Here is a 16715-nt window from a genome sequence, read left to right as displayed (position 1 = left end):
AGGACGCCCAGAAGCGACTTGTGACAGCCTCGCAGCTCTAGTCAATACACGGACTCAACTAAATGCTCGTGTGATACCTTCCGAGAAGAACTGTGCGGACCTACGCTCTCTCTGTCTGTCTCTCTCTCACTCCGCCCGCAGTGCTGTCAGGTGCCTTCGTGTCGCGTTTCCGAGTGCTCGGACGAACACCTGGTCCCATCGCCGTCGCCGGTCTTCCTTTCGCGAGGTGAAAACGGTCCAGCGCAAAAGTTAGCATCCCAATCTCCCGTGCTGGCCCTCGAGCTCCCCACCCCACTGCCGAGAGCGCAGGAGCGTTTGCCTCAGAAAGCAAACACGTGCCGCAGGCGTCTACCGAACGGACGCTCGACCACTGCCGTCGCTTGTGGGACTGGAACGGACCAAGGGATTGGCAAGGGGAATCTGGTGCTTTCATCGAAACGCCACAGCGGAAAGCGGGGCGCCAGAGAGATGTCTTCATCTGTTTGCGAGAAGGGACGAACTTGGATGTTGTTTCCATCGTCAACACCCTTCCACTGTGACTATTCGTCGATCTTTCGTCGCCTTCCCGCGAAACTCGAGGCGACGACGGGTCTCGAGTTCTCGCCACGCCGAACCAGGAGACCGTTTATGTTTGTTTTCCCATTTTCCCCACGGTGTCTATGTGTCATGAGCAATCTGTGCCGGTGTCTTTCGCAGGGATCTTCCTGACAGCCCCAACTTTTCAGCTTGCGAAAAGTTCTGCGTGTCGTAGTGTGCAGCGGGTCTCGCGCGTGCGCGGCCGCCGCACGTTCTCGCCTGTCACTGGACCGTCTTGCATGCCAATGGTAGAGGAACAACAGACAGTCGAGGTCGAAGTTCCAGCCCCTTCGCCCTGTCGAAAAACTCGCAATTTCCATCGGTCACTTCACCGCCTCTCTTCAAATGCACCAGCGACGCGGCTCCTCGCTCTATCGCCTACGCCCCTCTCTCTTCCGGTATCTGCGAGTTCTTCCTGCTTTGCTCATCGACACCACGCTGTCTGTGCGTTTCCCGTCCAATACACTCTTTCCCACTTTTCCGTGAAGCGCCGCGTTGCGCCTGTCTTTTATCGTGGAACTGGAAGGAGTTCAGACATACCGGTTTCCGCCGGAGCGTGTCGTGGCAGAGCAGTTGGAGTCTCGACACTCGCCGCTGGCGTTTTGCGTGCCTCGCGTCTATTTCGAGTTGCGGAAATGCGCGTCCCCATCGCCCCGTCGAGCCTCTCGAAGGCTACTCGGCGGCAGTTGAAGGCCAATGCGACAGCTGGTCCGCCCGTGGCTGTCCCCTCACCTGCGTTTTCTCTCCCGCCGACGCCGGCCAGCCGCGCGCTCTCGTCTCCGCTGCTCTTCACGCCGCCAGGCAGGTTGCCGTCGGGCGGCTGCTTGGCCTACGACTCCTCGACGGGTCCAGGCTGTTCTGTTTTCGGCGAGCTGCGTTTGCGTGTGTTGCCGTCCTCATGCAACGGCCTGCTGCAAAGAAACCGCTTCTTCAGTGTCACGCCGCCGCCCGTGTACAACGGCGCAACTCAATTCCGAGAGGACGAACCGGCTCGGTACCCACCCCAAGAGGTCGGCTACGAGGCCTCCTCGTATGGAGTGAACCCAAGGGCGCCGTACGCTGCGCCTGGGACGGCATACGACGCGGCGGGCGCGGGGACGTACGGCTACGCGGGCGCACCCGCGCAGACTGTGCCAGGCTACCCGCCCTACGGCGCCCAAGGGTATGGGGCCGTGGCCCCTGGTGCCCCGTACGGCTCTGCAGGAACTCCGGGGTACTACCCACCCCAGGGGGCTCCCCACTTCTCCGAGGAGACAGGCTACTGGCCGGAGGGCCAGGCGGGGGCCCAGCAAGCCGAGGGCTACTGGGGCGACGACCAGCGCCACGTGCCCGCGCAAGGGTATCCTGGGCAAGTGCCTGGGTACGCCCCGGCCCCGGGGGCCTATCCGCCCTCGACTCCCTACCCGATGCACGGCGCCCCAGGCGGGGTCGGCAGCCCCCAGATGCCCCAGTACCCCGCGGCGCCTGGGTTTCCCGACCAGGGCCAGTACTCCGCGCCCTACGCGCCCGCTGGGGCCCCAGGGGGCTACGGCGGGTTCGGCGCTGCGCCGGCGATCCAGCCTTCTTACTACAGCCCGCCCCACACGCAGGCCCCGGGAGGCCAAGCCACCCAGGGCGACGAGTCTGCGCGGTTCCAGGAGCGCATGATGGAGCTCCTCCAGAGGCGGCTCGGCCACAAGGCCTGGCTGTACGAGTCGGCGCTGAAGAAAGGCGGACCCGAGGCGCTGCTGCGTCTGGCGAACGACCCGGAGGTGCTGTTGCATGCGCGGTCGATCGACTTTGTCTACGTCCTCACGCGGTTCCACCACGCGTTCCGTCTGAACCGCCTGGTGACGGCCGGCGGGGCCGAGTCTGGGGCCCTCGGGGACCGGGACCAGGCCGAGACGAGCGCAGAGGACGGGAAAGAAGAGCGCGTGGTGATGACGAAGGAGTCCGAGAGGATCCTCGAGGAACTCGTCAAGTTCATCAACAACATCCGCATCGCCTTCAAACGCCGCGACGCGCGGTCGGAGGTGGGAGTGCAGCCCTTCAGACAGACGTCTGCGGAGAAGCGAGAAGGCGACGACGCGCAGAAAATCGGAAAGGGGTACCTGCTGGACAGAGCGCGAGTGTTTCATCTCCTCGCGGCCTTGACCCTGCCAGAGTGCGCGGCTGCTCGGGCCGTCTCGCGCTCGAAACTGTACCAGAAAGTGGCTCTGCCGTTCTGTGCGATCGCCTCGGAAGAAGCCTCCGTCATGTACGACCTGGACATCACTCGCGTGCGGGGAGGCGTCGTCGCAACCATGGAGCTTCTCCGCCTTGTGGGGTTCACTGGGCGGATCAGCCACTTCCAGCACTTGATTCTCGAAGACGTTGCGACTGGCCCGGATACCGCGAGCCTGGCGCCCACGCAGGGAAACGAAGCAGCCGAGACGGGAGAAGGCGACGCAGACGCGAACGCAAAAACGCGGGAGGAGCTGGCCCTCCGACGCGTCGCCGTCGAAAAAGAAGACAGCCAACGGATCTGGGAAAAACTCGCGCAAGTCTACATCGCCGCGATGGATCAGGTCAGGCTGGAGCACCTGCTTCCCGCGTTCACCGGCGTCTCCGTCCTCTTTGAGAAAGACATGATCACACGAGCGACCTTCCTCCAAACTGTCTCCGGTAAGAGGCACGCACGGGGGGGGGGGGGGGGGGGGGGGGAAACTCCGCAAGTCCCGCGACGGGACAGAACAAGAAGAAGGGTGAGAGGACAGTGAGTCCACTCCGGAGATGTCACGAAACGCGTTGACGCACACTCATCGAACCGCGCGGAGCTGCCTGACCACCAATCTCTGACCGATCTCGCTGCACTCCTGTGGAGCTCTCCCTCGACGCGTGTCGGTCTGGGGCCGTGTGCGTGGCTCTCAGTCTCCACACAGCTTTAGAATGTAGCCTGTACGTGCTGCGGCCTCGGAAAAAGTATATGCTCGCGGCAAATCGTGCGCCCAACGGCAAAGAGGCTACGCGGGGCTTCGTATATCCAACCTCCTACGCCGCTGCGTCTTTTTTGTACATCCAAACGGACACGCATATATATATATATATATATATATATGGGTATGTATGGGAGAGGCTCGGTTGGTGTCCGACGGCTGGGTGTATGTACATCGGGGTGGATGTGGAGATGTTCAGCTGCGTGACTGTGTGCTTTCGGCTGCGCGCAGAATTGGGCCAGAGGATGGTGGTTCCGAACGCCTTCGGACAGAACGAAGCTCGGGGAGGCGCGGCGATCCAGCTTCTCTTGGAGCAGTGCACAAACAGCATGCGGTGCCAGCAGCAGAATCAGCGTCTCGGCTTTAGCTCGCTCCGGGCTCTCGCGCGAATCATGCGAGAGTAAGCGGAAGAGAGACACACGCGGGAACACGAACATCGAGGGAAGAGAGAAACTGTGTCGCAATTTGCGAGGCGACGAGACAGCTGCGCGGCGAACGACCGGGCGCTACATAGATATGCATGGGCGGGCACAATCTAGACGCCGCGAGCACGAAACTGAAACGTGATTGATCTTTCGCTGACCTGTGAGAAGAAAAGGCGACGGTGACAATGTCATCGATGCAAGACCACGGGTAGAGCTGCAAGTCTCGGTGGTGGTTTGTATGGACGCAATGAATCAATCGTTCGTCCGCGTGGAACCTGTGCCCACGCCAAGCTGAGCAGCTGTAGTACATACGTGCATGTAAATATATATATATATATATATATATATATGTATTTCTGTATACATATATGCGTGTATATATATACATACAGTTAGGTTTGTGGGAAGAGATGCATGCATCGTTGGAAAGTTGTGCAGTAAGGGAGAGGAACATGGGCGGTTTGCTTCGCCGAGCTGGCGATTCGTTGTTTTCTTCAGGACGCGATCGGATGTGGTTATTCGCTGCCTCGCCTCTCTGTCGTTGCTTCGTTGCCTCCGTAAGTCTAGTTCCTCCCGTCAGGAAGGCAAAGGATAAATCTCTCGTACCTGACGTACATTTCTGTAGACGTCGGGTATGCATATAGATGACTGTACACATTTTTACGTGTATATGTTACTCAGTGCACGCCAGCATATCTTCATAGGCGTATGTGAATACAGAGCATACACATGTATGTATTTATTGTTCCACCTGCACATTCTGTCCTTTCCTTTCGACTGCATACTGTTTTCAGGTGAAGAGAATTTGGGATTCTTCAGTTCTGTTCTTCTTAAGCGACACTACCGGCAAGACGTCGCTGCACGACAGTTGTCGCCCAGGACACTGTCGGCCTTGATCTTCACGCATGCAATGACAAGTTCACGTGCCGGTAAGGCCACGAGCTGGGTAAAAGATCTGCAAATCAGGAGGGGTGAAGAAGGCGTATATAACGTCTTTGTTCTGTCGTCCGTATCCCTCCCGTTTTTGAAAATCCATTTTTGTGAATCCAAGATCACAAAACCATCCAGGCATGACGCCCGAACCCTACTCTGCACTCTGCAAATAGAAGAGCGTCAGCCATTCGCGGTTTCACTTCTCCCGTGTTATTTAGATTCCCTGCTTTCTTCAAAGCGCATGCACAACCGTGATCCATGTGCTTGCATACCCGAAAGAGTTGCGCAACGATCTGGACAGTAACGGATCGTTTCTCTTCCAAACCGCCCACTAGGGGATCTCCCACGACGGCGGAACAACGAGAACTTGGGCGGGAACCCCAGAAGACACGAAAAGCGGAGCAGTCGGCGATGGAATCTTTCAGGGTTAGAGAGAGGAGCGAGACCGAAATGTGCCTTTCGTTCGTTTCTATGCGACTCTCTCAGACATTCACGCCGTCGAGTTGACGAAAGTCCTGACTTCGATGATGGGCACCGTCGAAAGGGAGCGCGTGCTCAGCACCGAGGACAAATGCGTAAGTGTTTTTGGGAGAAACCCAAAGCCGAGAGAACGGAGAAACGCCTCGCCACGTGCGACACCACGTCCTCCGCACTCAACAGGACATCTGTTCGGTTTGTGCCGTTTCTTCCCAAACCACCGCGGCGTGTTTGCGTTTTGTGGCTTTCAGAAACTCGCCTGGGCGATCTGCGCACTCCGTCTGTACAGCCGAGAGGAGTCCGGCGGCCAGTGGGACGAGAAGGTCGTCGCGCGTCTTCTTTGTCGCCTCATGGAACAGACAAAGGACACCAGCGGGAAACTTTGCTGCTTCTTCCTGGTGCGCGCCGATGCAAAGAAACTCCGTAGAGACCTCCGACATTTACGTTTCACTCTGAGCAGCTCTGGACACGCCAGCCCGCCGGTAGAGGCGTTTACCGCCGAATACCGACAATCGAGCGTGCAGTCACAACCCTGTCGCTCTAGTTGAACAGCGAAGGCTTGGCGGGGGGCGGGGGTCTGTATGACGGGCTGTCACCGAAGCACAGATATGTGAATATCACGCATGTGGAGACTCACACGTCGGCTTGTTCTCCCTTCTTTCGTTCTTCCACTACTCGGGTGATTCGCCACTCGCAAAGTGTCGCTCGACTGTAGGGTAGAAATGTGCTACTGCAAATATACATGCACGCGCTCTCGCTGGCTCCCAAAGAGAAGTGGCGGTGCTTCTCTCGCCGTTATGATCGAGAAAAACCGACTGCCCGCATGCAGCCGTTTGCCGGCTCTGGTATTTTTTTGAAAGTCGCCGTTCGGTGCGGATTGCCTTGTTGCATTCAAAGTCTGTTGGGACTCGTCCCTGTTTCTTTCCAGGAAGCCGCGCGAGAGTGCCGAGACGTCGTGGACGAGATGCATCCTGGACAAGGCTTCAAGGTAAGCAAGCCGTGGTTTCGATCCTTCGTCTGGGCGGGACGGGGCTCTCCTCGCCCTCACTGTTCATTTTCTAATGTCTGTACACCGGAATCCAGGTCATCCCGCAACGTATGTATACATATGTGAATATGTGTGTGTGCACGTATTTGAACTAGGCACGAAGCGTCTGCTGTCTGTTTTTCCTTTGTCCAACGTTTGTTTTTTTACGCTGCTGGACTTGGTTTGAGACAGCACCCCTGGAGCTTCTTCGGCAGGAGGGGCTGCTGCAGGCCTTATTCCCTGGAGCCGTCTGCTACAAATACACACAGATACATAAACATACATCTGTATATATATATATATATCGATGTATACATATGGATATGCGCGCCAGCGCACGGGCATTGCTTCTGTGGTCTTTTGAGAGTCTGACGCATGTACAGACATCGCGCAATGGTAGCACCTCCGACGGAGCGTTAGGTCGCGAGTTGTATGGCCTGTGTGTGTCGCTTCACGGCGTCTTCAGGACTTTTTCCCGGCAGAGAGACTCGAGAAGGTGGTGCACGACTACGATCGCTTCGGGTACTACGCGATGAAGGCCGATGTGGCCTTACTCCGCCGCGCTCTCCTCACTGCAGGGGCTGTGGTCAGAGTGTCGGCAGACCGCCAGAGCAGTCAGGAGAAGGCGTCGCTGTCTTTGGGCGAAGCTGAAGACGCCAAAGAGGCTGGCGAGGCCGAGACGAAGCAGGTGCCGGAATCAGAGAGCGAGAACGCCGGCGACAGTCTGGGAGCTCAGGGCATCGCTGGAAGTGTTTGGGAAGAAGGCGCCCTGCTCGATGGATACCCCGTCGCGTTCTACTGTCCCGAACGGAAGGTGAGTCTAGGCAATCCGCACACGAGGCAGTCTTAGAAAACCTGATATACGAGACTCACCTCCGTAGATTATCTGTATGGAGGCTTACCTTCCCTTCGTTCTCGCCTTCTGCGGTCAATCCACCTGACTGCATGGTCCTCTCGTGTACAGGGGCAAGTAGACGCAGTGGTGCTTTTTCCTCATCTCCCGGACTCCCCTATATGCATATGTACCCATATATATATATATATATATATGGGTACATATGCATATACATATATGTATATATATGTATATAAATGTATGTGTATTTATCTGCTGGAGTACGTGGCAAAGAGAAGAATAGAACCTGGGACAGCTCATAGATTTACTGCTCTTGCTTGTGTATGACTAGCCGTAGAGGTACCCCACCAATTAAAGATCGCATGCCGGTCGGCAATCTGAAGACGTAGGAGTGTGGCAGCAGCCTCGAGAAAAAGCCGTTTTGTGTGGGTGTAGAAAAGAGTGATTCTCGAATTTGGAGAGAAGAAGCCCAAAAAGTTTGCTTTCCTTCTTGACATTGTTTTCTCTAGAAATGCCCGACTCTTGTGCGCTGCAGATCGCCGCGGATATCGACCGTCCTGCGCGCTTGCGTAAGTGTCCCTCCGAAGCTCGTGGCGAACAAAGAAACCAACGACCAAGAGACAAGCCTACAAATTGGGAGTATACAAATATATATATATATATATATATGTACAGACAGTTAAAATTTATTTATATGTTTTTATATGGGTGTATGCAACATAAATATACATACCCCTATACACATATATTTAGTGTCTATTAGGGAAGAATTCTCTCTGCTGGGGCGTGCAGCGATGGGGCGGTCACTGTAGCTTTGAGTTCCGCGGTTATTTTCTCGGAGAGGAGCCAAACGGGTGTTTGTTGCATGCTTTCTACTTGAAAAAGTAGGCAACGTTTTTCTGTGCCGTCCTGTGTGCAGCGCCAAAGTACATGAAAATGCGACACATGAAGAACTACCTCGACGAGCATGGTGAGAGAGGATTGCGAGAATGTGGACGCGAACTCGCTACCTGGCGGTGCTGTCCAGCGCCTCTTCCGCCTTTCGAGTCACAAAGAAATACGGCCCGCGGCTGGATGCGTGCATATATATATATATATATATATACATACATATATGTACAAATGTATGTACAGCTGTATATTGATGGAGGAATGTGCGCGTGTACGTGTGCGATTGCACGTTGAGCCACTTATGGTGTATCCGTATCGTCCTGTACGTACCTCGATAAATCGGGCTCCTGCCAGGTATGTATATTTTATTTATGTAGAACTGCAACGGCATGTTCGTATGTTGGTGTGTCTGAAATCCGCGCAAGTGGGAGGGTACTTTCGGATTCTGTCCGTCTTTCGCTGTCCTCTGTGCCTTTCCTCTTCAGGCATTCGCTATGTCATTTACAGCGAAGAGCTCCGACACCATAATGGTGCGTTTTGCGGATTCGCAGAGACATCTCGGCGGCACTCGGAAACCGAGCGGCCGAAATACTCTAGAGTTTCCACAAGACGACGTTCGTCGATCTCTTGATGTCCAGGAGTCTCTATGTGTCTTCGAATCTGTAGCGCGTTCTATGTCTACTCACATGTATCCACATATACATGTAGTAAGCACGTTTGGTGTACATACACTCGTGCGTCCCCCAAGGGTCTCAACCAGGTTTGCGTACAAAAGCAGTATTTATATGTGCATGCATGCATAGGCGCCGGCTTGACACTTTGACATAAGGGCACAATGTCTGCATGCGTGTTTTGGATCTTCTCTTGCAGAGGATACGTTTTCTGGCTTTTTGAACATCATCCAGAATCCAGAGGACCCGCGGTCCACTCTGGCTGCCGTCCCCAAGCAGGTGCGCGAGATGTGGACGAAGCGCTCCGGGGCCGCGCGGGGGACCAGCGACGCTGCAGAGAGCTCCCCCGCTTCAGAGGAGTGAAAGGCAACGCGCCTCTGAAACTTTCCCAATCGAGGTCTTTTCTGTGATCCGCCCCCACCAAAATACCCGTGAAGGGGGACGCGTGTCTCTGTCAAGAGTTTCACTGAAACAAACCCGATGTCCAGGCCCTCTAGATCTCTGCGATCTCGCCTATACAGTCTTTCCTCGACGCCTGTATTTATGCTAGTATTCATATATATACATACACGTAATTATATAGGTAGATAGATATTGTAGTATCGCCAAGCAGTCGGATGTTCTTTGGGTTCCTTTTGATACATTCTCGGAGCGTCTTCGGTTTCGAAGGCGTCTTTTTGCGAATCAGTTTTGGCGGCCTCTGCTCAGGTTTGTCGCCATGCGTGAACCATGAGTCGCCTTCGTGCGGCATCGGTGTGCGTGTGGTGTCGACTGTCAAGCGGGAGACTCTCAGCGTTCTCACTTCACTAGTCTAGGATGCCTGCTGAACGCAATGACGCTGCACGTTTTTCTCGACGCCTTGACTCGCCCACTGCACTGGTACGTGTGCGTCAGGCGAACCTTATTGATGTCTTCGTGTAACTCATCTTCTTCGGAATTGTCTCTCGAAACTCTCTCTTTGTCGCGTGTCGATCAGCGTTGTTGGTCGTTGACTCCGTGTAAAGACTAACGAGCTTGCATGTGCGCCTTTTTTGAACACTTGCTCGAATCGGTTCGGATACCAACTTTTTCCCAAGAGGGGAAGGTTTTTGCTCGCGAGCGTTTCCACGCTGTGGCGTGGTCTCGTCGCGTCGTCGGGAAACGATGCCTTTTAAAAAGAAAGACCGGGAAAAACATCCGAGTTATTTCGGCACCAAACCTGCACACATCCGCCGAGAGACCCTCAATCAAGAGACCCGTTTGACATTGCTTCCCTGACACACGCTCCTAGAGACTGTAAACGTATGGGCGGCTCTGCCCGTTTGTTCCGCAGACAAGGAGCGACGCGGCACACGAAGCCTCATACCCCACTGTCTTCCAGAATATATCCTTCCGTCTTTCACCTCCACAAAGCGAAGGCTCTTCTGGCGACTGCAGCGTGCGCGTGCCGGACAAGTCGCGTTTCCGCGCGATGGACACGGGAAAGCTCAAAGTTGAGGGTTTTTGTATCATGCGTCATTAGCATCCTTCCACAGCGACTCTGTTCTAGCTGGTATGTTTCGCCGCCAGTGTATACGAGAGATCAAGTTTGCTAACTCGCGTGCGCGTGTATCTGCAGCCATAGCGTCCCCTTATCTTGACTGGGCGTGAGCCCGAAGGTCGGTTGTGCCTTGGCGAGGGGGGTGGCGTCAGAGATAAAAAACTCGAGATTTAGCAATCACCTCGAGCTACACGCCCTAGGAAGGCAGTGGCTACAGTAGGTTGCCGCAGGGATTTCTCAAGAATGCGAATCTCGTTTGCACGCCTACACGGCGAGCACAGATCCTCTACATGGTGTCGTGAGGCTGGGTCACTTGCATATGCGGGCTCCTGAACATCACAATGTACCTTGCCGGAATGGTGTTATCTAGCATATTTGGTGGTGTTAAAACTAGTACCAAATCCGCTTGCGATTTAGATTTGTGTCATCCCTTATTAATCTCGGGTTCGTATCTGACCTACGGGCACTCGAACTTCCGGCGCGGTGGTAGGCGGAAGCACCCGCTAGCGGTGACGCTCAGAGGTCGGGTGGAGAGGAGCCCGCTTACTGGCGGCAGGAAGACTACCAACGTGAATCGCGTGATACGTGTGACTCGAATCAGCAAAATGGGACGCCGAAGTGAGAGTCGACCGCCCAGCCGTCGGGCTTCTGAAAAACTCGTTTACAGAGTCGAAGAACCGTTGATCGGATCCTCGTCTCGCCCTTCGAACCAGCGCCTCAGTTGCCACTCGTCGCCCCCACGGCGAGCGTTTTGCGCTGCTTCCTGTCGATTGCGCGGCTGATGCGGCGAACCCCCCCCCCCCCCCCCCGAAGGACCACCAACTGGAAAACGCGAAGAAACCGCCACACGAAGCCACAAGAGAGCGGTGAAGACAGCACACCCACCGAGCCGACGAGAGACAAGATAATCGCTTGAAAACAAGAAAACAGAAGACAGAGGGGACAGCCCAGCAAGCGAGCGGGAGTCGGAGACGAACGGAGAGGAATGAGGAGAGACAGAGGGCGAAAAGGCGGAAACGAGCAGCAACAGAGAGAGCCGAAACAGAGGGAAACGTCGGCCGAAAAAACAAAAGGGAAAACAGAGAGGCGCACCTGAGAAGGACAAGAGGCTTGCTTGGTCTAGTTCTTCCCCTCTCATGGTCTGTCTCAGTCTTCTTCTTCCCCTTCTTCTTTCTCGTCTTGCACTTGTCTGCCTTCTCGCGCCCCACGATACCCCAAATGCCCTCGGGCACCTGCTGCGCCATCGCCGCTTCCCGGTTCGATTCCCGCAAGAATGGGCCCGTCGGCCTCTCCTCTCTCGCCTCCACTCCCGTCAGAAACCTGGCCTTCCTCTTCCTCTTCGTCCGCGTCGGCTCCTCCCCCCAAACCGCCCCTCGCGGCGCCCGCGGCGACGCAGCCGTGGTAGCCGACGTGGTGAGTTTCTGGTTGGAAGGCGTTCCCGGTCGCCGTCCCGTATAAGGGCGTTCTCTCCTTCGCGAGTTCGTTCTCCATCGCCGCGCTGTCTGGGCCCCTCGCCTCGCCCCCTCTGCCCGCTCGCAACGGAAAGGAAGGCGGGAGGTAGCCGGAGTGTCGCCTCGGGTCGGCACTGTGCGGGTGTCCCTCGACAGGGAGAGAAAAGAAAGAGCAAGGAGCCGGCGGGATGTGGGGCTGAGGGTTCCGCCCTTGGCCTCGATGGCTGTCCGGTGGAGGCATCGGAGGCGGCGGGGGAATCGCGCCTCCATTGTCGCTGGTGGGTTGGCCCCTGACGGGAAGGCCCGCCGGCATGCGCATGCGGGGTTGGCCTCGTACTGTCTGGGAACTCTTGCCTCCCTCTGCGGGGGGATTCGGCGCCCCGCCGGGACGCGACCAGAAAGGCGCTCTGACCATGTTGCCGCCGCCAAAGTGTCCGGGCTCTCGCCCCTCGCCTGCCGCCCGATTCTCGCCTTCGCGGGGAAGAAACCCAGGCGATCTCTGCTGGCCGTAGCCCTTGGGGCGAGGGCCCACCGCTTTCCGCTTCGCGTACCCCGCTCCCGACGGCGCCCCACAGCCCGTCTCCGCGGAGACTGGGTCCCCGGGCCTACCGGCCCGTTGGGCTCTATCGCCCCACCGCGCCGTGCTGCCCTCGCGGTCGGAAGGGAACGCAGGTCCCGGCGCCTGGCGAGGGTTGAAGCGCGACGAAGGGAAAGCGGCCAGTGAGAAGGGCGGAAAGTCTGGAGGCGGAGGAGGCTGCGGCTGAGGGAGCTGTGCCCGGTGTGCCTGGGACGTGTGGCGAGGGCACAGAGAGGGATTGGAAGACGCGACTTCGCTCGGGCCTGGACTCACACTCGCTGAAGCCTCTTGACCTTTCTGAGGCGGCGACGAAGGCTGCAGAAGCCACGGATCGATCTCCTCAAGACCGGGACGACTGTCCTTCTTCCCCAACCCGCCCTCGTCTTCCGCACCAGTCTGGATCGCCCCCGAAGGCCCGCGCGCTTTACCCCGCGTCGCGAGCGAGGCAGCCCGCTCCGCCTGGATGCTTTCTTCCTCCAAGGTCTCCAGCAGTCTGGCTTTCTTCCTGGGAATTCGAGGCGTGCTGGAGTCGAGCAGTGGGGGCGCACTCGAGGGAGGGCCCGCCCTCTCGTCTCCTCGGCGTGAGACAGCGCCGTCGACAGACGCGGAGAGCTTCTCTCGTTTTCGGGAGTCGACAGCTGAGGCATCCAGCGACTTCACCCTCTTCTTGTCTTCGCCGCGTGACCGCTTCGCCCCGAGAGACGCCGAGGGCCCACAAGACGAGAGACGACTGCTCGAGGGCGACGGAGACGCAGGATCTAGGAGCGCCTGAGGGGCGTGGGAGGACGGCGCGGGAGCGAGCGGCTCGAGGCGTCCTGCTCTCTGTCTTGACTTCCGTTTCGGCTTGACCTCGTCGTATTCCTCGTCTGCCTCTTCCGGACGAAAATCGCACTCCGACGCCGCGTTTCCACCGGGTTTCATCGCTCGCCGTCCGCCTCTTCCTGACTTCCTCCTGTCTTCCACCTCTCCCCCGTCGGAGTCTGCAGACATCTGCCGTTGCTTCTTCCCCTTCTCGTCCTTCTTCATTTCTCGCACTCTCTCCATATCGCCCTCTCCCTTCTCTTCAGTCTTCACCGTCCCCGTCTCCTGCCCATCAAATCGCATCTCGCAGGGGACCCCGCGAGAGACGGCGCGTCGCACGCCGGACGCATCTTCGTCGGCACGCACGACCTCCCCGTCTCGTTCTCCGCGACCTTCCACACCCTTTACTTCCCCCGGAAACAACTGAGCAAGACGCTGTCCCTGCTCGGCGTCGCCCTCCTCAAGATGATCTTTCTCCCGCTTCACTTCATCCATGCCCAAACCCATATTCTGGACCAGTCCGAGTGGCCGCCTTGAAGCTGCAGACAGCGTCTCCGACTCAAGTTCGCCACGCGCAACTTCTCGTCCCTCGCGGCGCTTCGGGTCATCTCCATCTCGAAGTGCACGCCCCCTAGCCGGAGTCGACGCCTCCCCGCGAATGATGGCGGAAGCTTTTCTCTCTTCCTTCGGCAGAGAAGGCGTGTCCACGACGAACGACGCTGATGGCAAAAGAGTCGCGAGGCTTGTAGCGAGTTCGGGCCTCTTCTTCCGGTTGCGTGCCTCGTCGTCTCCACCTTCGTCCCGTTCTCCGCTGTGCAGCAACCCTGGCTGGAAGACGGTCTCCGCCTCATCGAAAGGCGCTGGAAAGGCAGAGCTCCACTCTCTCATTTGCTGCAGATACTGTTCCTGTCGAACTCTCAAGAAAATCGGCAGATTCAGCGGAGAAATCCCCCCTTGCCATACCCCTAGGAGTCTCTCGCCGCCCTCGCCACCCCACACCTCGTCGCATGCTTGCCCTCGCCGCCCGCGTCCTCTCTCGACCGCGGTCGCGGAGCCCGAAAGCGCGCTCTCCGCTTCGACCGGCGGAGAGCGATTCTCAGGCCCCGCGGAGGAGGAAGAGGACGCGATTCGGTCCACGTGCTCGAGATTGAAATCGCCGCCTATCCGCATGCCCGCGTCGAGCCGCAGCGCCTGGTGAACATGCAGAGCCGCCTCCAGAGAGCAGAAGAGCCTCTGGAGCGCCTCAAGACGCTGCACAGGGTTCAGGGATGGCAGGCCGGGGGGTTTCCCCGCCGTGCTCTGAGGAAAGGGCGAACTGTCGATTGCCAGGATGTGCTCGAAGAAGGTTGCCAGCGTTCGGGACGCACCGAGACACGCAGGGATCCCCCGAGAAAACGAGACAGCTGAAGGCGGCCGGGCGCACGCGCGAGGGCCTCCTTTCATGCGGCCTTCTGCACAGGCAGCCAGAACAGCTTGGAGAGCCGCCGCCTCTTCACTCGGCGAAAACCCCGACCGCAAAGACGGCGACCAGTGCACTCCCGCCCACGAGGCAGGAGCAGAAGAACACAAAGAGGAAGAGGAAGAAGAGGAAGACGAGGGCGGAAGCGAGAGAGGGAGAAGATGCGACGACGCACTCTCTGCGCTGGGCGCCTCTTCTCGGTTTGCAGAGTCTGGAGGAAGCGCGGGGCGGAGCTGCGGCGTCGACGCAGTTGAACTCGATTCCGGCAGCGAAAAGGACGCGTTATAGATGTCCGCGGGAATAAGGGAACACCACTCTGCAGGGTTCACCGTTGAGTCTACAGAACCCCTGCGAGAGCTGTCTCTTGCTCCCCGGCGCGCGGCCAAATCGTCGGCCTCTGGCCGAGACCAGCTCTGGCCAGAGCCGCGCTCCCCGTGGCTTCTATCGAGCAAAGTCGCTGGAACTCCGCCTAGCAAAGAAGTGTCTCCAATCGGGTGACTGCCTTCCTTCTCAGCGGCAGAACCCGCGGAAACGACGGGAGCGAGAGGAGCCCGCAAGGCGTCCTGGCTCGAGACACCCGGAGGCAACACGTTTCCTTCTTCTCTCGTCTCTTCTCCACCTTCTTTGTCTCTTCGGCAAGGAGCCCGGCGAGCGGCTGGACCGAAGGACGCGGGGCAACCGGCGACGAGGCGCTCGCGCGCGTCCTCAGACCCCTCACCCTCGTGGACGAGACTTGTGAGACCCGGAAAATCCCCCCCTCTCGCCTCCTCAAACTGTGCCTGGACACCTGCGCTGTCTAGAGGCTGAGCCTGAGGAAAAGAGACGCCACCTGACAAGTCAACGACGGGATTTGAAGACGGGGCCGAGCTTTTTCCTTTTGCCGCTCTTCCTCGCGGTTTGCTCTCTCCGTCGCCCCGTTTCCTCCCTCTCCCGCCTCCTCTCAACGAGCGGCCGCCGTCTCGCCTTCCGTCTTCGCCCTCGCGCCCTGGCAAACGTTCCGCCTGCTTCGCCCCAAGGCCCTCCTGCGTGCTGTTCTCTTCGCCGCGCGTCGTCTCCGGGAAAAAGAGACCAGGCCCCATCTCAGCGCAGGCATCGGGACGCAGCGAAGGCTCCAAAAACCCAAAGGAAGCGTGAGAAGGACGAGAAGAAAGAGAAGAAACCCCGTCTCGTTCTCGACTGACCCCAGTCAGAGTCGAAGTCGCCTCGTGCATCGCTGCGAACGCCGCTGCTCGCTGCCTCTGTTGAAGCAGTCGCTGTTGCTGGAGAGAAGAAGAGACAGAGCATCCAGGAAGGGAGAGGGAACTTCCGGAGCTGCCGTCGCCGCCCCACCCCGCTCCGGCGTCTCCCCCGCCGCCGGGGAACGCGCAGACGGACGAACCGTTCGGAGCGCCGGCGTGCGTTTGAGCGTTGGGGAAGAAGGGGAAGCCTCGAGTCGCGCGGTGTGTGAAGCCGAGGCCCTCGACTGAGATCGGAAGGCCGTCTCTGCATGCGTGGCTGGGATGTTCCCGCAGGGGCATGAGGTGACTGTTTGCCCCGCTGGGGGGACCTGCACGGGCACGCTGGGCCTCTGGGGGCGCGGCAGAGAGCGCGTCTCGGTGGCTAGGGTCTCCATCTCCGAAAGGAAACGGAGACAGCAGGGACTGCTGGGCGAACTGCGGAGCGAAAGGGCCCCACGCCTCTCTGTCGATGGCAGGGTTGAGGCCCGCAAACCCCGCCAAGTGGGCGGTCGACTGCGGGGCGCCTGACGGAGTGCGATCCGGCCCCTGAAGAGTGCCCGTTAGATCCATAGAAGTCTCACGGCACACGTCGCGAGAAAGCGAAGCATCGGCGCAGAAAAGGCGAAGACAGCCGCCTTGGTGAGACACTCTGAGAAAACGACGGAAAGCGCGGTCGCGCGGGAAAGGGGGGCGAGAGGACAGGACAGGGACGACCGTGAATACGTTTGACAAGCACAAAGGCACTAGAAGAAGGGCGTGACAGAAGAAGGACTGTGCGACGGATGGAGGTTGCTCAACAAGAGGGCCAACGGACCTCGACAGAGGGAGGGGGGTGGGGGGGATCTGGCTTTGCCTCGCTTCAATCGGAAGGGGATCCTTCG

At 58.2% G+C, this 16715-nt stretch overlaps 2 protein-coding genes across 2 annotated transcripts; one reads left to right on the top strand and one right to left on the bottom strand.

Moving 5' to 3' along the window:
• Positions 1 to 1211: 1211 nt before the first annotated feature.
• NCLIV_051800 (conserved hypothetical protein) lies at positions 1212 to 9173 on the top strand (the record flags this gene model as incomplete). Its single annotated transcript, XM_003884733.1, has 12 exons — positions 1212 to 3219; positions 3762 to 3930; positions 4454 to 4512; positions 4750 to 4884; positions 5375 to 5463; positions 5617 to 5763; positions 6294 to 6353; positions 6859 to 7206; positions 7784 to 7817; positions 8168 to 8218; positions 8625 to 8669; positions 9010 to 9173. The coding sequence occupies 12 exons, from the start codon at positions 1212 to 1214 to the stop codon at positions 9171 to 9173; spliced, it is 3309 nt and encodes a 1102-aa protein (XP_003884782.1).
• A 2302-nt stretch (positions 9174 to 11475) lies between these two features.
• On the bottom strand, positions 11476 to 16404 carry NCLIV_051790 (putative retinitis pigmentosa 1-like 1 protein; the record flags this gene model as incomplete). The annotated part of the gene is made up of 2 exons (XM_003884732.1): positions 11476 to 12564; positions 12631 to 16404. 2 exons carry the CDS (start codon positions 16402 to 16404, stop codon positions 11476 to 11478), a joined length of 4863 nt encoding a protein of 1620 aa, XP_003884781.1.
• Between the last annotated feature and the right edge of the window lie 311 nt (positions 16405 to 16715).

The sequence above is a fragment of the Neospora caninum genome, chromosome X (assembly GCF_000208865.1).
Source record: "Neospora caninum Liverpool complete genome, chromosome X".
Lineage (NCBI taxonomy): Eukaryota > Apicomplexa > Conoidasida > Eucoccidiorida > Sarcocystidae > Neospora > Neospora caninum.
The sequence above is the reverse complement of the archived record's forward strand: the minus strand, read 5'-3'. Positions and strand labels throughout refer to the sequence as shown.